Source organism: Dioszegia hungarica, assembly GCF_025882075.1.
Source record: "Dioszegia hungarica strain PDD-24b-2 chromosome Unknown MKK02contig_2, whole genome shotgun sequence".
NCBI classification, from domain to species: Eukaryota; Fungi; Basidiomycota; class Tremellomycetes; order Tremellales; family Bulleribasidiaceae; genus Dioszegia; species Dioszegia hungarica.
The window spans coordinates 1,117,568-1,145,397 of NW_026515766.1; the positions used below are offsets into that span (position 1 = coordinate 1,117,568).

The following is a 27,830-nucleotide window of genomic DNA, read 5'->3' on the forward strand; positions in this document are numbered from 1 at the left end:
AGAGTCAACTACAAGAGAAGGCGGCGGGGAGGAGCAAGATGTGTAGAGGAGGGGAACGGGCCGGCGGAGGGGGATGGGGCACAGGGAAAAGCTAGGGAGGGTGATGGCGGCAGTCGGGGGCGGAATCGCTCGGGGCGAACTCTAGATGAGCGTCCTGGGTACATTAGAGCATCTCGTAGCGCTTGTTCTACATCACAGCATGCCCATAAACCGACGTCAAGAACGTTCCATATGCGATCTAGACCACAACGAGCGAGATGGCAAGGAAGCCTGCGCACGGGTATTCTTCTGCACGACTCCAAGAGATTGGTTCAACCCCTGATGAGGCCCTGATAATGCCATCACTTTTGGTCACTCATCATTCAGTACGACTTGAATCTTCAACAAGGTAGGGCTGTGCTGATTGTTCGTTAGCTCCAGGTCATGCTACAGATCGGCTGTAGCAAAGCAGCTTCTGTGACAACTCCGCACGCTATGACGGCCCCAACTCCCACTCTGGAGGGGATGCCGCTGCAAATCATCGCACTCATCGCCGGCCACAGTGACCGGACGGTCACTATATGGCGTATGATGGCTACCAGTCGGAAGATACGGGCGGGCGCGGAGCCGGCGCTGAGACCGATGCTGGTAGAGGAGGAAATCGTCATCCGGCCGATTCCCGACGGTGAGTTGCGGGTGGGGGATCGTCAGCTGGATAAAGGGTCTCAACAACAATCTATGGACTGGCTGATATTAAAGTCTGGGATCCCATGCACCGCTGTATCGATGATCCGGAAGATCATGAATGGCGGGAGCTACTCCGCGTACGCAGCAAGCGCTTCAAGGACCACTATCGCGCATACCCACCCTCAGCGGCCCTTCTATCTCGTCTGATCGTCGAGGTCAGGGATGATCAGGACCAGGCAGGCTGGGAGCATATCAGGCGCTTTGCTGGTCAGCTTACCAGCCTTGATATCCACTTCCGGGATCGGCAATGGGAGGCGCACCTGGAGGAGCGGTACGAGGGCGTCATCTTGCGGGCCGAACATATCCGGAGGACGGCCAACACCAGCGACGTCTGGAATCGGGTGTTCGACTTTGGCGTACTCCAGCTCCCTCTCGTCACACATCTGACTCTCGCCTGCTCGGCGAGGATCACCGACCACTTTGCCCTCCTGGCGAAGTCGACGCCAAACCTCGTGGATCTCACACTCGCCTGTCACTTCGGGTCATGGGGGTTCGAATACACGCCCTTTGACTACGAGTCGCAGGGCATCTCCATGCCTCAAACAATACGTAGGCTAGCCGTACACGGCGATGATGACTCGGTCTTCCACACGCTGGCCAACATCTTACCGCTCGCTCCGGGCATCACCGCACTGGTCGTTCATCTCTCCACGGACGTCATACCGGACGAGCTCGAGCTCATTCTTGTGACCATGGCCGCTCACACCCCGCTGGAGAGCCTTGCTCTATACGGTCAACCATCTGGGATCATCACTGCCGTTCTGCGTCATGTACAGGACGAATGGGACGATCCAAGCGAGGTGACCTTTCCGCACTTAAGAACGCTCGTCCTCGGTCAGCAGTACTACCGAGCTGAGTCGGAGGATGTCGTTCCCGGGGACCCCCTCCTGATGCACGTGAGTCAAATCCTATGGACTCGCAATAACGAGCTGATATATCAGGAAGACAGCAATAGGCCCAATCTACCCGCCCTGGAGCGCCTGTCATTTGTCGACCGCCATATCCACCACCCCCGCTCTTATTACTCCCCTTCACCCCCGCCACGATATGGACCCTTCTACACTTATCAGCCGGAAGCACTACGCGATCTAGCTGTCAGATATCCAACACTACGGATGGTGCAGTGGGTCATGGGTTACCCCGTCGACCCGTTCGACTTTAATTCACCTTCAATCGATCCTGGCGGGCTGCTCAAGTGCCGGGTGACTTGGGCTGAGGGGCAGGAGCCACCTTTACCGCCGGACGTTGAGGAGCAGGACCATCAGCATTCGGGATGTTACGAAGGGGAGGAGTCACCTTGGCTTCTGGTCGGCGGAGAGTAGACGATTAGTGCGCAGCGGGTCGGGCGGTCGGGACAACGTGGGTAGGAAACCAAAGGTGGGTGTGGCTTTGTTACGACTTGTTCAGTCTTGGTTCTCGACCTTTTGCGAGACATTGCCGGGACTTTGTGCTGGCGTTTGTGCTGACACATCCAGAACTCAATCTAGTAAGAAGGTATTCCAGTAGTATAGAGGCAGACGAGCGGGGCGGCAGGTACGGAGGAGCAGGGCGCTGGAGCAGGGCATACAGAGCTGGTGACCCCCTTGATCAGACCGAAGTAGCTAGCTCTTCGAGCATGCTCTGGATACGAGTATCTCAGAAGGTGTCTTGCGAGCATGCATGTCCCTTTTACGTGCTATCGGCCAATGAGACCAGCAAAGCGGGCCAGAGAGCGCTGAGGGAGGTGCCACATCTGCAGCAGCTGTCTCAAAGCCAACTTTGCCATACAACTTTCATCCACTTGTTGACATATTCCCTCGATCTAGTGAGCTGAGGAACAGCTGAGATCAGGCAATACTCATCAGCCCCGCACGTTGCTGACGAAACAGCAGTCGCACGACAGGCTCACTCAGCTTCGTCCGGTCCAAAATGCCATCCTCCTCTCCTGTCCGCCTCGACACTCTTCCCCTACATATCATCCACACAATCGCTTCGTACACTGTCCACCGTACCTCTTACTCTCCTACCTACCACAGCACTCGTCCGTTATGGAACATGATGGCGACGTGTCGGGCGTTGAGGGAGGGCGCGGAGATAGCGCTGCGGCCGTATCTGAAGGAAAATCTGCGGGAGTTGCTCGTCCGCCCGTGCTACATGGAGGACGGTCAGTCACATCTCGCCCAGACCTTCTGGAACGAGCTCGTGCTGATATGAATAGTCTTCGAGCCAGTCGGGGAATATCCTACGGAAGATGACGAGGAAGGAGAATACGACGATCTCTCCCGCCGCATCCAGCTGAGGGCGCTCAGCAAGCGACACGAGATCTACCTCCAAAATTACCCTCCCGCAGTCAAGCACCTCACGACCCTCACACTCGAGGTGAGGGACGATGATGATACGGCGATGTGGCCGCACATCCTCCGGTTCGCCGGTCAACTCCAAGAGTTAACACTCTACTTTCAGGATCGGCTCATCACCCTGCACGAGACGGAGCGGTTCTACGGCGCGGACGAGGAAAAGCAGCGGGAGGACAACATTCAGCAGTCAGCCAACAGCAGGGACGTTTGGAATCGCGTCTTCGACTACGGCGCGGTGCAACTACCCTTGCTCACCAACTTGACCCTCAGCTGTACGGCGAGAGTGTCGGATCACTTTGTGCTCTTCAGTCAGTCCCTCCCCAACCTCGTCGAGTTGACGCTCGCCTGTCACTGAGATGCCGGTCTGGTATGCGCCTACACGCCGGAAGACTACTCGGAGCTCGAGCTCTCGCTTCCATCCCTGCGCCAAATCACACTGCACGGCGACGAGATGTCGGTCTCCCAGACTCTGTCAAATCTCCTCCGGATCGCTCCTCACATCATCTCACTCGCCCTCCATGTTCCGGTCGCCATGGACTCAGACGTCCTCGGAGGTTTATGTGTAACCATCGCTGGACATGGTCCGCTGGTCAGTCTGGCTTTATATGGACCGTGGTCTGGCAATGCCACTCAGGCGCTACAACTCGCGCAGGACGAATTTCATACATCCATGCAGAACCTTAAGACTCTCGTGCTCAGTCAAAGGCATAAATGGGTTCATGATGGGCCCTTGTACCCGCTACTTGACCAGGTGAGCGTATCCTACTCAGCCTCTACACACATGCCTCGAGCTGAAATTCTTAGGATTCGGAACTGCGGCCCGCACTACCGGCGCTGGAGCGGATCTCATTCGTCGACCCCGACATCGAGTATTGTCACGAGTACGATCGGCGCTCATGGCGCAGCTTTGAAGGCTTATACAGCGTTGAGGCGTTGGAGGGCCTAGCTGCCGAGTATCCCACCTTACGGTGCTGTCAATGGGTTCTCGGTTACCCGGAGGACCCGTTTGACTTTGACTCGCCCTCGATAGGAGATGGGGAGCGCAAGTGTAGGGTCACTTGGGGTGAGGGTGAGAAGCCACCACCGCCGCCGGAGAATTGCAGTGCTTGGGGACCCGCAGACCTCGCGATGTTTAGGTCCGACTTTGGGGTCGGGTTCGGCGCCGAGGCGGAAGAAGAGAGAGAGGGTGCGAGAGAATGAAGAGCGTATTGGGTGTGAGAAGCACATTGGTAAACCTTTGCGCGACCATCTCAAGGCAGGGGCTTCAGCTGAATCTTGCAGAACATTTACAAGTGGACAGAAGTGGTGAAGGTGGCGAAGTGCGATTGTCGGAGGATCTGAGTCGCTGGATACCCCCTGCGTGAAAAGAGGTGGGAGATATGATAAGAAGGACTGGACTACTTGCATCGTGTTGAATGCCAGATACGCCCATACTTAAGCCCCTCGCAGCTAAGAGGAGCAGCTGGACCCCCAATGCCAGCCGGAGTTTAGTCAATCTCCATGGTCATGCTTCCCCGCGCCCCCACTACGCGCCCGCAGCAAGAGCTTCATGGCTCAAGAGGTGTGTTTCGGTTTTGTGCTTCATAACGAGCCTGCAGTATCTCATAGCTATGGCTGCTGCGCTCCCCGCAGGCCTTTCCTCTAGATACTGGAGAACCTGGAGGCCAAGCGGACCGATTGGCGAGTCTCTTCTGCCGGGAGAGGAGTGGATAGGCAGTTGGGATGGGTTGGGATTGTACGAGGGGTGCGTCTCTACTGATCCTTCCTTGAGCATAATGACTTGCTGATCAGGAAAGGGATAACAAGGTGCAAGGCTATCAGGATCTCGTCCTTCACTTGACAACTACCCGACTACTGCTCGAGCCTATCCTGGATCCAGTACCGTCCTCCTCATCTTCCGTTCGGCCACTCAGCACCGGTCTTTTCGCTCCTCTTCGGGATGTGCGACAGACAGAGTTCTACAAGGGCTTCATGAGGAGCTCGCCAAAGATCACCATCTCCCTCGGTCATGCACCCGGATCGTCCCGGGCAAACGGCTCGCGGACAAGTCTGCAGCTTGCGGATGCGGAGGAAGATCTCGGCTGGTCGTGTACCGTCTGCGGGTACAGGAATGGTGGTGAAGATGCGAAGTGTGGGCTCTGCGGAGTGGGGAAGGATCGGATACCGCATAGTCGAGGTGGAACACCTGCACCGAACCGGACGTCCTCCGACCGCCCATCAACGCCTCAGCCCAATGTATCAGGCGGACCGGGAGATGGGCAGGCCAAGGGCGGCAAGATCGCATGTCCTACCTGTACCTTCCTCAACCACGGCAGCATGATCTCGTGCGAGATCTGCGCTTCGCCCTTGCCTCGCACGACTCGAGCAAACGGAGCGGCTGCCCCGAGTACCAGCGCGGTCGGAGGCAGCACTACGCCTGGGGACGGGAAACTGGAGGTCGTGCGGCTCAGCTTCAGGAAAGGCGGAGAGAAGGTGGCTTATGCGAAGCTGAAGAATGTGTTGAGCCAGAAAGCTTGGGAAAGACAGGTAAGCTCGCTCAGATCGTGGTAAAGGGGAAGATAGCTGATTGTCTAGGACGCGTCAGATGGGCGCAATGGTAGGGATGTTGACGGCGGGACATCAACACCTCGGGTTTCCGGTATCGGTAAGTTTACTCGCTGTCATGCCTCGGATGTACTGACTCTATAGACGGCATCATGCAGACAATCACCCTCGACGCTAAGAACCGCTCCGCCAATGTTTCATCCGCATTTGCCGACCTCGAAGTTCTCATGGTTCGCGCTGGGGAGATGGTCAAGCTCGCTCAGTCACTCAACGAGAAGCTGCTCTCGTCGCAACGAACAAATCCACCCATCGGGTCGGCCGAAAAGGCGCAGCAGGAGAAAGAGGCGACTCTGATCCGGACATCGCTGGTACAGCTGGGTCTGCCTGCTCCGGCTTTGACGAGCGATATGGTGCGGAGCGACCATGAGTACCTGGAGGGACTGGCGCGAGAGTTGGGGGCGCTGCTTACTGGTCACCCCGGAGTGAAGGGGAAGGGCAGAGAGGTGGAGGGGCTGATGGTGGGGAGTAAGGGCAGGGGCGTTATCGGCTTGGATGAGGTCTGGGGATTGTGGATGAGGGCGAGAGGCGTCGGTGAGCTGACCATGTCGAGAGAAATGCATGAGCGAATGGCTGATCGAATAGCGCTACTTTCGCCTGCTACCCTGATCTCCATTCTGCCTTTCATACCGGATCAGACTTCCCCTCCTATCCGCCTGAGGACACTCCCATCCGCCCTCAAAGTCTTGTACTCTCCGACGTATTCGCCGCCAAACATGCTCGCCCGGCTGCTGGACCTCCTCTCGCCGGGTCAGGACAGCGGTGCTTCCATTAGCGAAGAGGCTCCGGCATCGCCGGCGATGGAGAAGAGTCTCAGTCTGATCGAGATAGCAGCATACGAGGGTCTGGCTATCGGCCTGGCAAAGGAATTGATGGAGGAGATCGAGAAGCTAGAGAACGGAGACATGGGAGGAGTTGGGGGGATCGTGAGGGATGATCAGGCGGAACAGGGGGCTGGAGGTGTTCGGTGGTATAGGGATATCATGACGGGCTGGACTTTGGAGCAGAAAGCTTGATTTGTAATCTCAGCGGCGCTCTAGCGATGAGCAACTAGAGGCGATCTGAGACAACGGTGAGACATTCCTCCGCTTTCAGCAGCGCAACAGCTTGAGACATTGCTGATGAGAAGCAGACTGGCGGATGAAACATGACGACAATCCATCGGCTTATCGGGCTTCATCCCAGTATCGATCATACATATCAAACGGCAACAAGCCACTTTGACCACACCGCCTTCCGTCATCTTTCCTCCTCCCCTCCCTCTCAAAAAGGCGCCTAGCCATACCTACCCAGCATGACGCTCGCAGTCAAGACTTGCTCGACGTGCGCCAAGGCCTGCTACCCCACCGAACGTATCCGAGTGTCCGATCTCTGGATCCACAAACACTGCCTCAAGGTAGATCTCTCGCCCCTCGATTCCCCTATCAAGCTAATGGTCTAGTGCTCCGAGTGCAGTACAACGTTATCCTTAAATTCAGTCTACGTCGCCCCCTCCCCCGCATGCCCGACCATCAAGCTACTCTACTGCGCCAAAGATGTCCCCAAGGTCGTGCACACTAGCGTTGTCGACTCGGTCGCGCTCAAGACGGCCATGCGGGCGCCGAACCCAACGACTGTGCCGGCGGGCGTGATGGATGGGAAGCAAGGGAAGGGGAAGGGCAAGACGATCAGGTTCAAGGGCTTGACGCTGAGGAGCAAGAGTATCGCGGCTGGTCTAGGTGAGTTCCACCTAGCAGAAAGCCAATATGCAGCATGTGCTCATGACGCAGGTGCTCCCAGGCTGGACATTCCAGGTCAGCTGAGGAGCAAGGTCACCGTCGGCCAAATCGGGAATGTCGGACTGGACTCGTGGGATATCGCACATGCTCTGAGTACGTCCAAGAGACTCTTCAATGAGATAGAGCTGACAAGCAGATGTTCAAACTCAAGTCTCCTCGCCTATCCGCTCGCATCCCGCCATACACGCTCAACGGACCGGTTCAGCTGGCGCATCATGGCCCATGCCCAGTCAGCCGCTCGATCCACAGCTTACCGGCACGAGCCCGGACGATATCATGAGTGCTGCAAAGGGAGAAGAGGGTATCACGATCGAGAATGACCTGTATGTTCCTCTTCATCTCTACCACCGCTGTAGCTGATATTGGCAGAGTCAAAAACCTCATCAAGGTCTTCCAGCTTGACTCACTCGACCAAGTCGAGATCAACCCGGACACTAGCCCAGCTTGGTCCGACACCGTCTCGGGCAATCTCAACGTAGAGATCATCGGCTCAGCACACGACTACGACTCCGCTACATGGCAGGGGACCCTCAAGCCTACCATCTCCCGCGCCACCGCTCAGTCTACGGTCCGTACTGTGCGAACACTCGGGTCGAAGAAGGGCACTCTCACTCTCGCTCGGATGAAGGGGAATCTCCGGCGGCCGGTCCTCAGCGAGCTGTTCAACGTCGATCAGCCGGTCGAGATTGACGGTCCGGCGGAGCTTGGCGTTCCGCAAAACACGCCAATGAAGGCTAAGCGAGGGGATGGGACGATCGGAAAGGGGACACTGAAGGGCCAAGGAGCGGATATGGGCACGTTCAGAGCGGGAAAGCTGCTCGAAGCGTTACTCCCACTGGCGGCTCATCTGGTCCCGCTGCCGTTCGGCGATGACGAAGATCTCGAGGATGACGAGGTTATGAACGAGCTGGAGCAGGCTCAGAAGCTGCTGGCGGATGGTCTGGAGCAAGAGGGGCTGGAGCTGGTCGTGAGTATCTGCCTTCTTCCTGAAAATATCTGGGCAGAGCTGACTTGACAGATGCTCTTTGAGGAAGAGCCCATCCTGGCTTGCAATGCCTAATCAGCCTGAAATGATTGCTTTCAGCCTCGTTCTTTCTGCGTCATTTAGTAATACCAGATCGCCCGGGCCTTCCTATGCACTCATATAATAGCTCTCCGTCTCCAACTTGCACTGGAAGGACCCAGAAAGATGCGCTCCTTTTGCGGTTGCGACCTTTTTGCGGGCGGCATTGACCGACGCCGGTTACGGCATTCCAGGGCGTTCCTTATGACGCGAAAGGCACTCCGCCGCCAAAAGGCCTCACTCTGCCATATAAAGGTCGCACATCGAGTCATCTCCCATCCTCTCTTCATACTTGACACTACCAGACATACTCGCGTAGTATACCCAAGCACCACTACCTCTCAGCCTACTCTTACCAAACCAACATCAATCAAAATGACCGAGTGAGTTCAGTGTCATCTCCCTGACGACCCCTTCAGCTGACACGTCTTCAGCGGCTTCACCCTCCCTACCCCCTCCACCTCCGCCGCCTGCTCGTGCAAGACTGATGGCGACCACCAGTCGTGCGCGTAAGTGACGTTCCCTGTCTTTGCTTGCTAGGAGTTCCAGCTGACGTCGATAGTTGCCAGACCACCGCTACTTGCAAGTGCGGCCCCGACAGCTGCACTTGCGACAAGTGCCCCGAGCACCAAAAGGACGTCGAGGGCAAGGAGGGCAAGGGCGGATGCTGCGGAGCAGACTCTGACCCCAAGACCTGCAAGTGAGTATCCACCCCTTCCCCATTCCCTACTTTTCCACATTTCTCATCTGGGGTTGGCTGATCCATATAGCTGCAACGGTTCTTGCAAGTGCGCCCCTGGGTCCTGCAAGTGCGCCAACTGCCCCAGCAAGAAGGATTAAGCGGAGCGGTACTCTTGCTCGGAACAGTGGATGGGTGTTCTTAGTCAGTCAGTCAGTAAAGTCTAGTTGAAGAACGGCATGTATCACTATGAGTCAATGACTATAGCTGTCTGCTCCCTCAGGCCTGGTTAGGGTACACGCTCACTGACGCTCTGCCTGCCGGCTGTATGCTGATATCACCCATGCTGCTCACTGCGTTCACATTACACTCACGTACAAGCCGTTTGGGGGTCTCCGCGGTAGAGGTCGAACAGACGAGTAAAGGAAATGAGGAGGAAGGGGGCCATTCACCATTCCAGCCAAGCTGGTGCTTCGTCGCAATGGAGCCTCGTCACCCCTATCAAAGGAGCAGCGACACTCACTGAGATCGGCATGATTCTAGCGCAATCCCTCCTCGACCACCTGTTCAGTCGGTGCGGGCGAGGTAACGGAGTCATGCTAAAAGTACTAGCCTGTTCTGACTTCATGATCATCGCTCGTCCGAGGCTGCGGATATTAAGGCGTTCTCATGAGAGACAACTCGAGGCTGCCTTGAGCCTTTCCAGTCGGCCGCGGGTCTCAACTGCTGTCGAGATGTGGACCACAGGTGATCCAGTCTACTATCATGCATGTCGCCGCGGGCATCCACTATCACCTGTAAGTCAAAGACACCATTCGCCCCTTCTGACTTCTCACCTGATCACGCGTCAGTGAAGGACACCACCTTGGGCCTGCCATCGCACTTCACCACATACTTGTCTGACACCGTGACACTGGTGATGGCTCGCCAAGAGCGCTCCATCGCCGTCTTGCGGTCCTCAGAAATACCCGGCAGGTCGAGTAGGTCTTGAAGGAAGTCTGGCATTGTGATCTGCGAGCGTGTCCGGAACTGTTCGAGAACCTGCGCTTTGGCGCGATCGAATTCCTCTCGGCTCGGCGCGGCAGAAGAGCGCTGGTCGTTGTGCGTGTCTCTGATGGTCTGCCACAGCGTGTCCACCCTCTCCACCTGCTCGCCCACTGTCTTCGTCTGCACGTGAGTAGTACAGACGACTCGGGTCCGCCACGACTCTTCGGAAACCGGGTCCCTGTCGAGCACAACGTGACCTGATTCGGGCAGGAGGATGGAGCTGTCGAGACCGTCTGTCTTGTAAGTGCAATCGTTGTTGTATGGATCCGACACTTGCATGGTGTACCGATGTCGATGAGGAGTATGTATTGACTGGGACTTGCGAAGCGGTGGCGAATAAAGGTGAAAGCAGGGGCGCGCGGGGGCCTTTGCTCTCCACTTATATCCAAGCTGACGACCGCTGTCTCTGGGCACGCGCATGTCGCCACCCGCTCGAAAGGATTCCTCCTTTGATGTCGCGCTTCACACTCCATGCCATATGCCCATCGTAGAGGGTCGCCGATACAAAAGACCGCATATCGAGAATGAAACACAGCGAGGGCCGCTAGAGGACAGGCATAATCTAGTGACAAGAAACTGTACTGGCCTAGGAGTGTCAACTGCTGTATGATTGTGCGTGCTGTCACCGTCAAGACAGGCCGGGGTCTCGTGCACTACCATCCGGATCCGCCGTAAAAGTAACATACATTGAGAGACTATGCATGTATTCAGCCTTCGTTACACCACATCAAGCACTGCCCAATGTCACGAAGCCGCCAGCTTGAAAGGTACTCATACCGGGACACAAGGTCACAACGAGGCTGCAGAGCTGCATCTGTGGCTGTCTCGACCTCTCTCTCGGTGGCTCCCTCCGCTGTGGTCACGGTGAGCTTGAGCTTGCAGTCTTCAGCCAACATGGAAGGCTCGGTGATGCTGTCCCCACGCGAGTACTCCGCCAGCATGGTCGCCACAGTCTTGCGCACGTCCTCCTTCCTGTCTTGGCCGTCGATCTCGAATTGCTGCAGCAATTTCGCCCCGAAGGCATTCATGCGGGCTCGCAGAGGGCGGATCAGCTCGCTTCTGTCGGTATCGCACCCGTAAATGGTCGTGATCGTATTCCCGGCAGCATCAGTCTGCACAGCACGAGAGCCGTATTTCGTGCCTAGCGGTCGGCTGCCCGGCGTTCTGTCGAGGCTGCAGCATTCAGGAAACATGTCTGGGCCTGTATATCAGGTTGTGGAGAGGGGGTTTCTTGGAGTCTGACTGGGAAGGAGGGCATACTGCGCTCAGATCCGCGCGTTATATGATGAGCGGGACGCCATGGGCTGGTCGCGAACGGCCTCTCGAGCGCTTTCCATGTCAAAGGACAGTGAGTGGCCTGGCGATTAGATTGCAGGCAAGAGCTCCCTGATATTGTCCATGTTCGGACATTATAAATGGGGAAGGCCAGCAGTCTGCTCGGGCGCCTCGGCCGGCGCTCCTTAAACCTCCGCCAGCTAAGGCTCTGGTCATGCTGTTCTTCAAGAAAGGAATCCAGGCGGGTAAAGCGCCGAAGCGGAGTCGGAGGTCGGCCATGATGAGGTGGCCAACTAGGACCAACAGGAGGAAATGGTCCGGGCGGAGCTCGAGACGAAGGCTTGCTGTGGATGTCGAGTGTCCAATATGAAATATGTTTCAATGTACAGATCGAGTCGATAGTAGTGAGTAATGTCAGATCTACTGCGAACTCGACACCTTCTCGAGCTTGAAGCAAAATCACGTTTGCATCTCAGTATACAGTCAGGACTGGCGTGTAGATAGCGAAAGGCAGATAATGACCAGCTCAGCCGGGCCTCTTGGGATCCCCACGCTCGCCCACTCCTTTACGGAGGGATGAGTCCGGGCCCTATCTCTGCCCTACTCAGTCCAGATGGAAAGAGAGAGGGGAGGAAGAGCATATCCTCGGTTGGGTATCATCATCGCTGGTCTTCCTGGGGGGTGGGGGGTGGGACAAGGGGAGTCTGTCAAGGGGAGTCTGTCAAGGGTGATGAGAGCTTGAGCAGGGGTCAGTCAATTGCGGCCGTTGAGATTATCATGTTGCATGAGTTGGGCTATTTGGTACAGTACACTCTATGGATCAGCTTCTTCTCATATAGCATCTCCCCTGTAGTGGACTGAGGCACGACTCACGGCTTCCCTTCTCGCTACCTCGCTCCCCTACGCCCACCTCTTCAGATCCTCATGCTAAAGGTGTGATCAACCTGAACGTCAGTGTCTGCCTCGCTCATAACTCCCACAAGTGGACCAAAAGCGGAGTGCCACGTACTTGATGAGTGATGGCTGAGGGTAGGAGTTCTTGTATCCGACATAGATGACGAAAGGAATCCAGCCGACGGTGACAATTGTCTAAAGATCAGCTCCAGTGTTCGACATTCATCTCCCCATCACTTCTTCGTTCGTCCACCATGCTCTCCTCGTCGCATTCGCCCATGCTCGTGTAGAAGCTCGAGTAGCTCGTCTGTAGCACCGTGGAAGCAAGACTGACCTTTGCGACACTGTATGATCAGCTAAATCCCAATATCTCTTCCAGATCTCCCGCGCCAGGCGGGATAGCAAGCAGCAGGAAATTCGGCCTACCCAACAGCAGCGTTGAACCGGTCCTTGGTCTCGTCTGAGATAGCCATGTTGTCGAGCTTGAGGTATTGCTGATAGTAAGGAGGAAAGATGATGAAGGAGGATCGACGGAGCTCTCGCGGCGGCGGCGCAACTTTGTGTTGACGGAATCAAAAAATCCACCTTCTTCACCTATGACCTATGAGCCGAGCCATGAATCTGTCCGCAAGCTATGTGTACGAATATCTACAGTAAAGTACAACCTCGAGTCTTATAATATACCTGACACCCACCCCTCAGATCCCCGGAACTCCCCTTACCGGCTTCTGCGCCAAACACCTATCCACACTCAACAAGAACGGACTCCTCCCTTCCCATCCGCCCCGCGCAACCAGCATCCCCCCCTTGGCGCCATTGACCTTCACCATCCCCACACCCACAATATCATCCATACTGCTGATGGACATGCCGGCCTGTCTCGGCGTGATGGCCCCACTTCCCACATCCCCCATCCTGCTCGCGGAGGACGCTACTCTACCTCCCGCCGCTGCCCCAGCGGTCTCTTTCACGCCCATGGTCATCATGGTGCGCATGAGCGCCTCGTGGGACTCGCGGTAGTCGCCATTGGTCAGACCGATGCCGACGTGTCCCGCCTGGATCGCCTCGGGAGAGATTTCCCATGAGGGCCGCTCGGTCTTGGGTGGAGGCAGGAACCGGGAGATGAGGTGCGCAGTGTCGGCTGTGGCGGGGGAGAGGCCGAGGGAGGCGTGGTACGCTGCTGGGTCGGCAGTGGAGCGAAGACGCGCAGCTCGGGCTGTTGCCTGTAGAGCGGTCGGCCGGCGGTCAGCCCCGGGCCGAGCGGGGGAGCTGGGGGCGGTAGAGTGAATGGATGTGCTTCCAAGGAGTGTGGCGACAGATCGGACCGAGGAAAAGGAGGACGTCCGGCCGCTGATTGACGGCGCGGCAGGCGCGGCAGTACTTGGCTCGGCTACACGTGCCCGCCGAGTGCCCGCCGCAGGAGACCGCCTGATCTGCTCCTCTGCCTCCTCTGGCAGTCCGTTGACTGTCCACTTCATCCCGCTCGCAACGTCTGAGCTGACCACTGGCGGTGCGATAGGCGGGTGATGCATGCTTAAACCCTTCCCTCTCCGAGGCGACGTCTGCGTGCTCGCTGAGGGATGGATACCGGTCCGATAGCCTGTTGGCGAATTGAGGGGATGTGGAGGGGCGCGAAGGGATTGGATAGAACGGATGGACGAGTTGGAATACCGATGCCGCAAGGTCCGAGGAGCCTGTGATGATGCGGTAGATATTTGCCGGGAACGAGGCGGCTCGTCAATGTGCTCATGTATTGGCGGTGGGGTTTCCGTGATCATATTGGAGGGCGATTCGGATAATGGCTCCTCCGTCACCGCCGATGCGACTTTGGGGAAAGGATACGAAGGGGATGTCGACAGCCGAGCAGCAGGCTCGGCGCCAACGCGAACATCACTAGGATCGTTCGGACGTTCCGTTTCTGCCGAGTCGGCCGGTCCCCGAGCCGCTGGAGGAGTATCCCCAGCCGTCTTGGTCATGCTCAGCCCGCTCTCCACCCTCTTCACCTCCGCCAGCACGCCCGGGCTCTCCGTCCGCCTCATACTGGCCGTACTGCTCGTCCTGCTCATTCCCGGCATACTCCGCCTTGCCCCGTCTGACCTCCGGCCCAGACCCGGTGTCCGAGCTTCAGTCTCCCCATTCTGCACCTGTATCGCGTGAAGCGATCGCGCCGATTGCTGATGCTTGATCTGGTGGGCGGGCATGATGTGCGTAGGGTCGTTCAGGGCGTGGCTGTACACCCCAACGAGCGGGTCCGGGGTTTGGGTAGGACCGGCGAAACCTGTAGTCTTCCGTGTGGTAGGAACAGGGGGTCGAGGAGCGCCAGAATCTGTAGCTTTGGGCTCCGGTGGGGCGTGCGAATCGCTCTTGGTCCGCCGAAGATCACCCATATCCGCCTTCGGGGTATCTGACCGAGGCTTCTTGCCCTCATCCTCCCATCCCTCTTCGCCAGAGTCCACTTCGGCTGTGGGATTCCCGGCTTCGTCCAGCTGCACAGATGGATCTGAGCGTTGGCGGGTGTTGGCGGCTGGACGGGTAGGGGAGGGATTGCGAGATGAGTGACGGGAGTTATTGCGGGAATTGGACGAGTTGGAATGGCGAGAGTTGACGCGCGATAGGGTAGATAGACTGGTATCCGATCGATTTGCCTTTTTGACCGGCCGCTACAGTGTCAGCTATTGCACTGCACAAGGTCAAGTTTAGCTCACATCGCCACTGGTCTTCCGCTTGGCCTTTCCAGGCTCCATCGACGCCATCGTCAATCCCGCCGCTACCGCTCGTCTCCCATGTTCTCCCTCGCTGCTCCGCCTACTCGGACCAGCATGTGGAGCAGCATGGGCCACAGCGCCATGATGACCGCTATGTAGATGAGTCGAGCTGCCCTGCCGCCGCTTAACCGTGTGACCATGCCCGTGTGCGTGATGCGCGTGATGGACCGCGTGATTTGCGCCGTGGCTTGTACGCCGAGAGGCGGGTGGCGGCATGGTAGAATGGTGTGAGGTAGAATGAAGAGTGGCGGAGGGGGAGGTAAGGGTGGTATTGGACGACATCGACATGATGGGCTAGAGGTCGTCCGAGGGAAGCGGAGGGAGAGGAGTCGAGCGGGGTGGGGTCGATAAGGAAGTTCAGGGCAAGCTATGCTCTCAAGTTCTGGCTCGTTCGCAAGCTTTGGGAGTGCTTGGATTGCAAGGTGGCTTAGAGCTAAGCTCAGTATACCGGAGTGATCTATGTGTAGCTGTGGTAGTATGGTGGACACGCATCACATATAGTGAGGGTGGTTGGCTCTAGCTAGAGCGCTGCAGCAGGAGCCAGGGATGACGTGGTATATTCTCCCCTTGATAAGATTGGCGGATTACGGCACCTTCGGCGGCGGCGTCGGCCGTATCCGCCATGCCCGTGCGTCACTTCTCGAGCTTAGCTTTGGGCGCGACTCGCTCGGGCGGATCTAGCCATACCTTGCCCCTCCTGACCTTGCTCTGCTCATTGATAAAGGAGGCTGAGACAGCCATCCCCTCCATCATGTATCCCTTATCATCCTCTCATCCACAATCATCATCGGGATACAGGTTTACAAACAGATCTGACCGCTTCTCATGGGTTGACTGCGCCCCACCTTCTCGACTCCCACCTCTTACCTCAATTGTTCACGATGATGCGCCTCGCCCCTCGCCGCGCTACTGCGTGGCGTAGACCTATCAGCTCGCTACAGAGACACCTTACATCTATAGGTATCCGGAAGGAAGACCCAGCGAGGGTATGGGAGCGCCGTACACCGCTCACTCCCGACGCGGTCGCTTCTTTGCTTCGAGATAACCATGCTCAGCTGGAAGTGGAGGTCGAGATGTGCGGGCGGCGCTGCTTCCCGGACATTGACTACAGACATGTGAGCTATTAGGCGCGCACTGGACCGTGCCGAATCAAGCTGACTCTCAGGCTGGTGCAAAGCTCGTCCCCTCGCTATCGAAGGAAGTCGACCTGGTTCTTGGAATCAAGGAGCCGCCCGTGCACCGGATCCAAGCGCTCCAGGAAGCTCGGCCGGGCAAGAAGCGGACGTACATGATCTTCTCTCATACACACAAAGGCCAGGTAAGCTTTGTTGCACATCAATGGTTTCTGTGTTGAGCTGACAACTTAAGCCGTATAATGTCCCGCTACTCTCCTCATTCCTCGACCCGCACCATAGTCAGACCCTCATCGACTATGAGCTACTGACACGGCCAAAGAAGGGAAACCCCAACGAGCTGAAGAGGGTGGCGGCGTTTGGATGGTTTGCGGGAGGTGAGCTGAAGCTTCTGGACCTCGGGACAAGCAGCTAACGAGACAGCGGTTGGTGCAGGCGAAGCACTGAGTATGACCGGTCTAGCTCTTCTCAGGCGAGGTGTATCGACTCCTCTACTCGTGAGTCTACAGCTTTGTGGGCTCCGGTATGACGGCCTGTCCCTGCTCGAAGCTTACGCATACAGGGCCTTCCCAGACCATACACTTTCCCCTCTACGGCAGCCTATAAAGCCGCCCTTCGACGGTGCGGGGACGAGATCCGCTCCACCGTCCTCACGCCTTGCGGAACCGGACCCATCGTCATCGGCCTCACTGGAGCAGGGAATGTCTCGAACGGAGCGAAAGATATGCTGGACGCGATGGGCGTGGTCTGGGTCACTCCAGAGCAGCTTGTGGACATTCATCGCGGAACAAAGGTGAGCTCAAAATTGGACCCGGTCCGTGCGACAGCTGACGTCTATAGTCTGCCGAGGGGATGCAAACCCAGATATGGGCGTGCCAGGTCCCGCCTTCCGCCTACTACGAGAAGCTGGACGGAGGGGCGTATGATCGGGCAGACTATAAGGCGCACCCAGAGGGATACCGAAGTGTATTTGTGAAGAAGGTAAGCTGGCCGGTGTGCGGCACGGGCATCCCGTCGCGAGGCCCCGAGCTTACTCACCAGCTCGCGCCATACATCACCACCCTCATCAACGGCGCAGGGTGGCAAGAGGGCTGTCCGAGACTCATGTCCAATACCGACCTCGCCGCTCTTCTCGCTCAGGCCCCGGAAGTGGGGCACAAGCTGGTAGCTGTGCAAGATATTGCTTGTGATCTGGAAGTGAGCTAAGTCGCTCGGAAATAGTTCTGGCTGAGTACTCTGCGAGAAGCTGACTATTTCAGGGCGGACTGGAGTTCATGGACCGCATCACGACGATTGACGACCCATTCTGCGTCGGTCCCGGCGGGATCCTGATCAGCTCGACCGATATCCTGCCGACTGAACTACGTCAGTCACCGTCTCCGCAACCGGATCATCAGGCTGCATATATAAGCTGACTGGAACAGCCGCGGACGCCTCGGCCTACTTCTCCTCCAGGATCCTCCCTTATGTCCAACACCTCGTTGCGCCCAAATTAACGACGGGCGATGTGGCGGAGACGATCGAGCGGGCGACTATCGTCCGTGATGGAAGACTTCGGAAGCAGCACGAGTGGCTCATGCCCAGTGTGGACAAGTGGCGGTCCACCCAGGCATCCAGCTCCACCTCGTCCATGGGATCTTCGACATCTGCACCACCACTACCATCGGCTTCCAGCTCGCCATCACCTCCAGCACCCTTAGGTGCTGCTACGACTTCAAGGAGGAAGAAGCGAGTTCTTCTTCTCGGTTCGGGACTAGTCGCTGGACCCGCTGTCGAGGTGTTCTCCGCGAGATCTGACATTGCCCTCGGGATAGGTAAGCTGCTGCTCACCCGACGTACCAAGGAAGAGAACAAGCTGATTCGCTAGCAAGCAACAATCTGCAGGAGGCCCAGGCTCTCACCAAGCGGTATGGCGGCAATGTCGAGACGTTCTCCTTGGACGTGGCGGACCAAGTCGAGCTGGGACGGGCAGTATCAGCGGCGGACGTGGTAGTCAGGTAAGTCCCATCTCACTGGGATATATCGTCAGCTGAGCGGCGTGTGCGGACGGCTCGTCAAGCTGATCAATTAGCCTCCTTCCTGCGCCGATGCATGTTGCCGTCGCTCAGCATTGTATTGCCCATGGCAAGCATCTGGTGACTGCGAGCTACATCTCGCCCGAAATGAAGGCTTTAGACGAAGAGTGAGCTTCATAGAATACGCATGCGTAGACTATAGCTGACCGGGTAGGGCAAAGCAGAAGGACGTCCTCCTTCTTGGCGAATGCGGTCTAGACCCCGGTATCGACTCGATGTGAGCTGAATGGTGGACATGATCACAGGTTGAGTCAAGCTGACATGGCAGGGCGGCAATGCGCATCCTCTCCCGCGTCAAACGCGAGAACAAACGAGTCACTTCCTTCGTATCATGGTGCGGTGGTCTGCCCGAGCCGGCCGCCAGCAACGTTCCATTCGGATACAAGTTCTCCTGGTCCCCCAAGGCGGTATTGACAGCTGCGGGGAATGATGCGAGGTACAAGCTCGGCGGGAAGGTCAGCTTATTAGGCCCGCCGAAGGTCGCGACATGAGCTGATTGTATAGGTGGAGGAGGTCAAGGGAGAAGATCTGCTCAAAAGGCATTACCCGAAAGTGGACGTATGGAAGGGATTGGCATTGGAGGGTCTGGCGAATAGGGATGCGATGCCTTATGCGGACAAGTATGGGCTGGGGGAGGTGGATGGGTTGACGAATCTCTTTAGGGGGACATTGAGGTCAGTTCTTGAGCTCTCCCAACTCGGTGCGAATGTGAAGAATGCTGATGGTGCGCAGATATCAAGGTTTCTCGCGCTTGCTCGAATCGTTCAGACAGATGGGGCTGCTCAGTCCTGATCCGCTCACACGGATGGGAGACAGCTGGGGAGACTTCTTGCTGGCTTCATTGGCGAGGATGAGTGAGGTCAGCGGAACGTCATTGCGGGCGGGAGATGTCGAGTCTGTCTTGAGGGACCTTTTGGCCAAGGAGGCGGAAGGGACCATGGAGGCTTTGCGATGGTGAGCTATTGCAAACTGCATGAGTGCGGAAAAAAGCTGACAGCCCAGGCTATCCATGCTACCCAATACCGCCACCCCCGCCCTTCCCTCCCACCTCACCTCACCGATCGATATCCTGGCCTATATCCTCTCCCAGAAACTCGCCTACTCGCCTAAAGAACGCGACTCTTGCCTCCTGCACCACGCCTTCGAGATCGTCTCTTCTTCCACTCCCTCTTCGACCTCATTCGGATCCGGCGAGACTACTTCAAAGCAGAAAGTGACGGCCTCGCTTTTGCACTATGGGACGCCAGGGGCGAGTTCTATGAGTGTTACGGTCGGCAAGACTCTTGCATTTGCGGCGCTAAGAGTGGTAGATGGGGATGTAAAGGGAAGGGGGGTGAGGGGACCGTATGAACGGGAGGTGTGGGAGGGGGTGTTGGGGAGTTTGGAAGAGGCCGGGGTGGAGGTACTGGAGGATTGGAGCTGAGGGGGAACGCAAGATAGGCCTTGGGTCCGGGAGATAGCTAAAATAAGCTATGGTGATATCGATACATGCAGTGTATATACATTGTAAATCTATACGACTACGTACATATGTCGTCCGGTTCTAAGCTTCCCGCCATAGTTCCCTTTTCCCTCCTCCCGTCTGACTGTGCCTCGGCTTTCCCGCCCTTCCCACACTCTTCCCACTGTCCCCGCCCGTACACCGCCTGTCCACCTCGCCTCTGGCCCACAAGCCAAGGCAGGCCCGTTCAGGCTGCCGCGAACGGCGCTCGAGACTTCCGTAGTTTGATGCGCTGATCACCGGTAGCCAAGGGCAGACCCGAGTCCATAGTCGATCCGGCCGATCGCGACACGACGCACTTGACGTTGCGTTCCGCCCGAGTCGCCTTGGTAAACGAGAAGGGGTCGAGAGGTAGACCGGCGATCCATTGTATGCGTTGAAGGCTTGGATAGTTCCGGAAGAGGCCTTGCAGGCACAGTTCTGAGTCGAAAAAGTCGGTGTAGCCTGTTGCGTCCAACTCCCCAAGGGTGAAGGCGCCGGAAGTGAATTTTTGGCGGTAATTTGGGGAAACGAGGAGTGATCGTCGAAGACTGAGATGTAAGCAGGGCGTCGCTTGGGTCTGCATATCTGCGCAACTCACATCCTCCAGTAAAGGCCAATAATTCGGCATCTCCCCTTCGTCGTCCATCATTTCCTCATCCTCCTCATACTGCCGCTCGAGGGCGAGTGATATAAGGTGTGCGAAGCCGCAGCAGGAGGGGCCTTCAGCTTGGAGCCCGTGTACGCAGTGGAGGAAGTCGTCGACGATCCCGTCGTAGAGTCCGAGGCGCGTCAAGCCCCTGCGCTGGGAAATGAGCCGTACGAGGTCCACGAGTTCGTTGTCGACGATATTGGGGATGGTTGTGGGATTGGGGATGTGGAGGAGGAGAGAGCGGAGACGTGGCGAGCATCGAGGGATGTTAAGGGCGGCGGTGACAGTCATCATCGGGTGAGCAACGACGGCGAGCGATACGAGGTTTGGGAATGTACCGGACAGCTCGGGTCCGTCCATCGCGCCAAAGGTGAATTCTCCGCCCCAGTCGCATTTCCACGTCAGATCGCCGAGGTTGGGCGCGAGCTGCGCCAGCTGGTGGAGGTGGTGGAGACCTCGACTGGTAGCCGTCATGGTGAGCTTCGTAAGGTTGGAGAAGCGGACGGGTGGGGTTCCGAGCACGCCTGACCAGTCTTCCAAGTAGTCCGGCGTACCCTCCCACCACAATCCCCACGCCTCGGGGTCCGGCCGTCCCCCGCCGTCCTTCTCATCGTCACTGTCCTCCTCCTCGCCGACACTGTCGTCGTAGTCTGCATTGTACCAGGGATCATCCCATTCCGCCGGCTGGGTTCGGAAGCGGTCGAGGATGAAGATGTCGAGCTGAGTGAGGTATGTGGCCGTGCGACGAAGGGTATTCCACCCTGCCTCCCGATCGTCATCCCGTACTTCCAGCTGGAGGTCACGGACGAAAGTACCGACCGCCGACGAGATGATGGGGTGGAATCGCTCATGAAGCTCTCGCGAGGTAGTATACCGGGCGTTCTCCCGGTCAAGCGTTGACTTCGGGATAGGTTCGAAGACTGGCAGTCAGCCTTTCTCAGACATATGGCCTCCCACTTGCGCTGGAGAGATGTGAGACTGCTCACGTTCCGTTCCGTAGGGTAGAGGAGCAATCAAGACCTGCTTCGCTACATGCGGCTGCAGAGCTGGCTGTGCCGCATTCCGCACCGCTCGACTCGTCGCCATCAGTCGCCAAATCGCCAGCTCTTCGCTGTATCCAGCGATGACAGCGATAACTTCTTCCGGGAATCCGTTGAAAGTGTAGGCTTCGGCCGGCATGCTGTGTAGGAGGTATAGCTGTGGTATGCAGAGAAAGGTGAAGGTATGCATAGAAGTAATGGAGAACCAGCTTGTTGGAGCTTTGGAGGTGAGTGCACCGGAGCAGGTCCGTGCGTACGTTTCAGTTGAGCTTGAGCGTGCGGTCCTGCAGCCAGGACGACGGAAAGGCCTATGCTAGGGCGTCATGGCTATCCGTCCGCTATACGTGTCACAAGAGCCATACCCAAGAAGCTAGCCATAAAACCGAATGATCTCTGGCGTATCGTCAATCTCGCCCCGATCCCCATCCGCATCCCTCTCTACACACCACCCGCACGCCTCGCAAGGAGGGGCGTCGATCCAGGCTTTCCAGCTGACCTGATCATCATCCTGAGCGGGCCATCCCTGCGCCTCCAGCTTTCTGAGCTGCCGTGCCTCCGCAAGCGCCACAAACTCGCGGTCCCGTTCATCACCGCACCTCCGCGGCGATTCGGCCCCTACCGGTGGGAACGGCATGTTCTCTTCTGACGCTGCCCCGATGCGCTGGCTGCTGGAGTACACCTCGAGATCAAGGTACTTGTCGCCCCAGGGGATGGAGGTGTAGGGCCTCTCACCGAGAGTATTGATGGTAGCGCCTTGCGTAATGGCCGCGACGGTGGGGATATTGTACGCGCGACTGTGAGTCTCGAGGATGTGCCGGGTTTTGTGACCGGCCGCGATGGAGGGGTAGGCCGTACCGATGTCATAGTGATATGTGAAGACGGGCTTGCCCCTCTTCTCCGAGTTCCGGCACCATACGATGAGGGGCGGAAGAGAGAGTGGGCCGAAGCCGCCACGAGAGCAAAAGTGCTTGACCCCCGTACCGCCTCAGAAGTATTGCGTCCCGCGGATGCAGGGATCGACAATCTTGATGAGCGGGCAAGACGTATTGGCGATAGGCTGCCATAGACGGTCTTGACCCCCAAAGATCGCTCCGACCGAGACATGGGTCAGGCGGCCTAGGTCCGGAGGAAACGCTCCGTCCCGCTCGAACGCCTTGAACATCGCTTGGAGCGCGATGGCCTCGATACGTGCCTCGACGGTGGCTCCGTCAAACTCGTTCCGAGAGCCGCAGACCGCCCAGAATGCCGTGTCCCGCATATGCTGTAGGTAGGTCGGCTGGCCGACTTTGCGCGAGTACTCGATGTGGAGATGGGTGGTTTTGAGGAGAAGCTCGCGTTTGGAGAGGATGGCGCGATGAGCCTTGGGAGAGTGGATGTGCGACAGCAGGGCGGGGAAGTCGTCGCAGATGATATTGGTGTATAGGCGGCTTGAACATAGATGGTTGAAGGCCTGGAAAGCTTAGCTCATGTCCCTCATAGTCCCGTGCCGCCTCGGTGAGGCTGACTTACAATGGACGTCCTCATCAGCGCTGCGAGAGCCCCTGCTCGTATATCCTCCCTGGACGTAGCGCCCGGCTCAGATACAGAAGGCAGGCCATTCTTGTACGCCTTGGAGTCGGATGCGCCGACGGGGACCTCCTCCTTGGTATGTCCCGAGAGCGGTTTGGGTTGGATTGGAGTGAGATGGTCGATGATCTGCACCCAGATGTGCTTGTGCAGTTTGTGGAAGTAATTATCGGAAGACATGGCGGTACAAGATTGAGTTATCTAGGATTATAGAGTCTTCTGAGTGTCAGCGGACGGCTCGCCAGCATATTACTGATGCAGGGACTCACTTGAGGCAGAATCTAGGATGTCGGCAGCTTGACGGTTGATCGCTGAACCCACGGGCGGAATGGTGCGGTATAGGACGATCAGTACGCCGGAATTGAAACCTGCTGAGAGATCAGCTGTACCATCCCAGCTTGTCTGTAGCCTGATACTTACCTGCAGCTGTGCAAGACGGATAAGAGAAGAAAGCTGAGGTTTCGAGATAGAATCAGGAATGTGAGACGCGTCGAGACGCGTCGAGACGCGTCGGGCTTGCCAGGATGTGCCCGAGAGTCCGGCTTGGGATATGCTCGGTATCTACTATCGTATAGCCTGCAGTACAAGTACACATACAACGTGATCACTCTGACGACCGCTGCTGATGTCCTGAACCCGCATTCCCGACTGTGTGCCTCGCCGCATAACGACCCGACCGACTCGTCCTCGTGGCCCAAACCTGACCCATCAAAAGTTCCCGCCCATGCCCCATCTCACACCGCTGATTCATTCCGCCTCCCTGCTTCACCGACCGCCTCCGAGCGCTGATGCTAGCCTTGCATCGCTCACAACTCCGGGTATATGCGGACCTCGACGCGATACTGCGAGGGGGACGCGATGTTGCGCTCGCGCTCTGCCGAGCATCTGACGATACGCGTTTCCTGGTTTGGTGTTGTTCCGAAATTGAGTGGGTCGAGCGGGATTCCAGCGAGCCACTCTACCCTATCCAGCTTAGGATATGTGTGGAAGAGCTCGCAGCAGTGGGAGTCGGAGGGGAAGAAATCGGTATAACCCGTCCGGTCGCGGGCGCCGAGAACGTAGGCTCCGGAGCTGTTCGTGCGTCTGTCGACGAAGGCGAGTCGTCGCAGACTTGGAAGGCGGGCTTCATGTCGACCATCCTGACAGCTTCAGCGCTAGCTACGGCTGAGAGATCGAGGATGAACTTACCTGGACAAGCAACGGCCATCTAGCCTGCCATTTTCCGAGCCCGTAATACTCACCCTCTATTTCCAGCGCCTTCAGACGGGCGAAGTCAACGTCGGGATGTACCTGCTGGAGACAGTACATCCATTGACTGACCTCGCTGCCCGCACCGCCATACAGGGCGAGGTCGAACATCCGCTTGTGGTCCGAGATCAGCCGCACGAGGTCCGGCATGACCTGTTTGGTGGCTTCGTATGGCCAATCAAATGCCGGCGGGGTGTAGATGCTGAGGTATCGGAGGCGTGGGGACCGCTGGATGATGTCCCGAGAGGCGTAGATAGCACCGGATGGTGCACCGGAAATGACGAGCCTCTCGAGTGCGCCGAATTGGGCCACACATGCGTCCAGACCCACCCGACTGTAGCCATACTCGCCTAATCAGTCACACTTCCACTCCAACGCCACCAAGTTGGGCGCGTATCGAGCGAGTTGATGCAGGTGTTGGAGGCCTCGAGCGGTAGAAGCAAGGATGAGGGTGGTGAGGTGGGGGAATACTATGGCGGGCGGTCCAAGGATCTCCGACCAATCCCGAAGATAGTCGTGGACGCCCTTCCACTGCTCCCATAGATGAGGAGGAGGCTGCTGCCTGGCGCTAGCCGCATCCGAGAACGAGTCCAGGTGGACGGCGTCACGGATGGGCTTGAGCCTATGTCGATCGAGGACGAAGATATCCAGTCGGCGGAGATGAGGAGCTGTCGCTCGGAGAGTGTTCCATCCCGCCTCTCTATCGTCGTCCCGGACTGGGTAGAGAGTAAGATCGCGGATGGCGGCATCGATTGTCGACGCGAGGATGGGCTGAAATCGGGTATGCAGCTCCCGCAGAGGAGTGAGCTCGCAGCAGTCCCGCTCGAGGACGGTCTTGTTGAGGAACTCGAAGACTAAGATGCGTCAGCTCCTTTCTGGCGATGATGTGATCAGTCTCGCCACAGACCGCGCAACTCACCTCCCGTCTTCTTGTAGGCTGGGCTGATAGCCAAGACCTGCTTCTCCAAATGCGGCAGTAGCGCAGGTCTGACGGCACTGCGTACTCTCCGATCCGTCCCCATCAGGCGCCATATCGTCTGCTCATCTGCGAGATGGGCTATAGCCTCGAATATCTCGGCGGGTGCTCGTAGGATAGCGGATGCTTCGTCGAGCATGAGGGAGTGATGGAGGTTCCGAGCGGGAAGTACGGGACGAGGTGTGGGGTGATCAGGATGAGGGTGATCTGCTAGGCGAGCCGCAGGTGGATTGGTGTGTAGTTGGGGAGGAGGAAGGGGGGGAGCGGAATGCGAGGAAGAGAGGGAACGGGAGGCAGGCAACTGCGTGGCGGGTCAACAGCGTTGAAGTGAATCTGGGCGCTATCAGGTATCCGTGCGCGTGTTTCATCTTCTGGAAGTCAGCTCTAGCTTGCCTGAGGCTGCGAGTGATGCTGACAATGCCTCTACCAGCGAGATCCGCCTGGGTGTGGAATTCTCCAGGGTCCGAGAGATACAAGCCTAATATGCCGCTCTCCTCTCCCATCGCCGTCGGAACACCTTCCATCAATAATGCCGCCGAGGCCTCGAGAAACCCCCTATCTTCCTGCCCTCATTCCACGCCCTCAACTTCGCCTCAGCCTTGACCAGTGACTTCCGATTGAGCGCGATAGGCAGCATCCGCCTGGCCTTGAGCCACTCCGATGTCCCCTCACGCGCCGGAATGTACAGGACCAGATGATTCGAGTGGACCCCGGTCTTGTCCCCCTCGTACCGCCGGACCCCGCACATCACGCCCTGCTCCGCCCAGGTCGAGACGTCATTGTTGATGGCGAGGGGATCCGCCGGATAGCCTCTGATCCAGAAGGCATGCTCTAAGGAGCTGTATCGGCTGAATAATGACTGGAGATGCGATTTCTCGAAAAAGTCCTCGAAGCCGATTTCGCTCCCAAGGATGTATTTGCGCTTCTTCCTTCCCGACGTATCCGACCATGTGGATCGTCGATCCGCAAAGATGACGGATCTGAGGGCAGGGAAGCGAGGACAGGAGTAGTCCGACTGGTCGGTCAGCAGATTGTCCTTCTCAAGGTTTGCTGTGAGACTTACCTGGTCCATGAGAGGGTATGATTTGCGCCGCTCATAATCATAATACGAGCTCCGTCCAGGCACGTCCCGCTCGACGGCCAGAAGACGAAGATGCTCGAAACCCGGGGTGCTGGGGTTCCGGATCTGCCGTCTCCTAATCGCTTCCATAAGCGCACTGGCAATACAGCCGTAGACCGCCAATTGTTCCAGGTGCGTGAAGCTGAAGATGGCTTTTGCGGCAACATCGCACGCGCCCAGTCCGCCTTGGGAGTCGTTGATTGGGACGGCAAAGACGAGATGTTTGACGTTAAAGAGGGAGCGATGGAGCACGCTGAGCGCGTGGACCGCGATCCGCGTGCGTCCGGTCACGACGAGATGTGTTACGCTGGGGAACGAGCGACGGATAATTGGCGGGTCCGCGTCATGTAGGTTGTACTTGTCGGCCCATGGACAAGCGAGCGTGAGCTCTACCAGGTTGGGGAAGTGTCTAGCGGCAGCGACGAAGTGATTCACGACCCGAGCGGTGGCGATGAGGCTGAGGGTCCGAATAAGGGGGAACCGGATGGAGTGGTCCAGCCGGTCCGACCAAGACAGTATTGGGGCAAAGGCCTTGTGTAGATTGCGAGTGTTCTGTGCCGCCCGTATAGAACCGCTGTCATAGTCATCCATGACCCACTCGCGCCAGTCCTCCCCGTTCTTGTCCCAGGCGATTTTTGGTGAGCGAGCCCGTGGCTCCCAGTGGAACCATTCCAGTTCATCGTGGATGACCAACTGGAGGCTAATCAGCTGGGGACCAATTCTGCCCAGCAGCGGCCAGTCGTATAGCGTGTCCTCCCGCAGTTCGAGGGACATATGCCGTATACGCGAGGACGCAGGAGGATAGGTGTCAAGGTGGTAGGCGAAGCGGGCGTGGACGTGTTCCAGCCGGTTCCGGTAGCGAGATTTCTGCTTCTTGCGCCAGCGTCTATCGTCATGATCATAGACTGGGGATTATCATCTGCTCATAATATCCATATGAATCGCCAGCTTACTGTCAATAGAGGATGCGGCATCAGACAGCACCCGTTGCGTTGCCAGAAAAGGCTTCAACTTGGCGTCCGCTATCATCTTCAGCCCTCGCGAGACCCTTCTTGTCCGCCATAAAGTCCCCTCGCTGGCGTAAGACAAAACTTTTCGGAGTACATCTTCGTTTAGGTGAGGTTCTGGATGACTGCGACTGGACTGTCGATGTCCAGAGCTAGACTTGGGCATACTGGATCGATGTACGAGTAGCGTAGGTGAGATCTATGTAGATCTTCTAGAGATAGGGCAAGAAGAGAGGTCCGTGCGTCGGTTGGCGAGCTTAAGCTTTGCGTGTATGACCAGCGAATAAAGCAGTCTTCGTACTCGCAGTGTTGGTCCCATACATATATTTAGCAACTGGTCCGGGTTTAATCGACATATGAGCAGTGCTC

At 57.4% G+C, this 27,830-nt stretch overlaps 8 protein-coding genes across 8 annotated transcripts; 5 read left to right on the top strand and 3 right to left on the bottom strand.

Moving 5' to 3' along the window:
• Positions 1–474: 474 nt before the first annotated feature.
• MKK02DRAFT_39815 (uncharacterized protein) lies at positions 475–2,048 on the top strand (the record flags this gene model as incomplete). The annotated part of the gene is made up of 3 exons (XM_053090790.1): positions 475–664; positions 739–1,622; positions 1,668–2,048. 3 exons carry the CDS (start codon positions 475–477, stop codon positions 2,046–2,048), a joined length of 1,455 nt encoding a protein of 484 aa, XP_052949286.1.
• Positions 2,049–2,634: 586 nt separating this feature from the next.
• MKK02DRAFT_39816 (uncharacterized protein) lies at positions 2,635–4,262 on the top strand (the record flags this gene model as incomplete). Its single annotated transcript, XM_053090791.1, has 4 exons — positions 2,635–2,869; positions 2,924–3,370; positions 3,419–3,813; positions 3,867–4,262. 4 exons carry the CDS (start codon positions 2,635–2,637, stop codon positions 4,260–4,262), a joined length of 1,473 nt encoding a protein of 490 aa, XP_052949287.1.
• A 771-nt stretch (positions 4,263–5,033) lies between these two features.
• Positions 5,034–6,679, top strand: MKK02DRAFT_19272 (EAP30/Vps36 family-domain-containing protein; the record flags this gene model as incomplete). Its single annotated transcript, XM_053086068.1, has 4 exons — positions 5,034–5,588; positions 5,637–5,706; positions 5,751–6,197; positions 6,249–6,679. 4 exons carry the CDS (start codon positions 5,034–5,036, stop codon positions 6,677–6,679), a joined length of 1,503 nt encoding a protein of 500 aa, XP_052949288.1.
• A 278-nt stretch (positions 6,680–6,957) lies between these two features.
• Positions 6,958–8,501, top strand: MKK02DRAFT_39818 (uncharacterized protein; the record flags this gene model as incomplete). Its single annotated transcript, XM_053090792.1, has 6 exons — positions 6,958–7,059; positions 7,105–7,381; positions 7,433–7,534; positions 7,578–7,764; positions 7,811–8,408; positions 8,460–8,501. 6 exons carry the CDS (start codon positions 6,958–6,960, stop codon positions 8,499–8,501), a joined length of 1,308 nt encoding a protein of 435 aa, XP_052949289.1.
• A 3,926-nt stretch (positions 8,502–12,427) lies between these two features.
• MKK02DRAFT_39819 (uncharacterized protein) lies at positions 12,428–12,872 on the bottom strand (the record flags this gene model as incomplete). The annotated part of the gene is made up of 4 exons (XM_053090793.1): positions 12,428–12,449; positions 12,515–12,594; positions 12,653–12,743; positions 12,826–12,872. The coding sequence occupies 4 exons, from the start codon at positions 12,870–12,872 to the stop codon at positions 12,428–12,430; spliced, it is 240 nt and encodes a 79-aa protein (XP_052949290.1).
• Positions 12,873–13,097: 225 nt separating this feature from the next.
• MKK02DRAFT_39820 (uncharacterized protein) lies at positions 13,098–15,380 on the bottom strand (the record flags this gene model as incomplete). The annotated part of the gene is made up of 2 exons (XM_053090794.1): positions 13,098–15,059; positions 15,105–15,380. The coding sequence occupies 2 exons, from the start codon at positions 15,378–15,380 to the stop codon at positions 13,098–13,100; spliced, it is 2,238 nt and encodes a 745-aa protein (XP_052949291.1).
• A 668-nt stretch (positions 15,381–16,048) lies between these two features.
• Positions 16,049–19,795, top strand: MKK02DRAFT_19008 (Saccharopine dehydrogenase-domain-containing protein; the record flags this gene model as incomplete). The annotated part of the gene is made up of 17 exons (XM_053086034.1): positions 16,049–16,279; positions 16,330–16,482; positions 16,533–16,674; positions 16,721–16,794; positions 16,860–17,090; positions 17,147–17,278; positions 17,339–17,494; positions 17,557–17,662; positions 17,722–17,896; positions 17,972–18,111; positions 18,165–18,294; positions 18,369–18,479; positions 18,527–18,589; positions 18,641–18,827; positions 18,877–19,046; positions 19,105–19,326; positions 19,375–19,795. 17 exons carry the CDS (start codon positions 16,049–16,051, stop codon positions 19,793–19,795), a joined length of 2,844 nt encoding a protein of 947 aa, XP_052949292.1.
• Positions 19,796–20,109: 314 nt separating this feature from the next.
• Positions 20,110–27,627, bottom strand: MKK02DRAFT_29559 (uncharacterized protein; the record flags this gene model as incomplete). Its single annotated transcript, XM_053087852.1, has 19 exons — positions 20,110–20,403; positions 20,454–21,424; positions 21,491–21,701; positions 21,782–21,857; positions 21,991–22,528; positions 22,613–22,994; positions 23,054–23,311; positions 23,380–23,391; positions 23,432–23,507; positions 23,531–23,674; positions 23,921–24,249; positions 24,299–24,400; positions 24,431–24,692; positions 24,723–25,212; positions 25,278–25,635; positions 25,751–25,897; positions 25,939–26,349; positions 26,398–27,359; positions 27,408–27,627. The coding sequence occupies 19 exons, from the start codon at positions 27,625–27,627 to the stop codon at positions 20,110–20,112; spliced, it is 6,243 nt and encodes a 2,080-aa protein (XP_052949293.1).
• Positions 27,628–27,830: the final 203 nt, after the last annotated feature.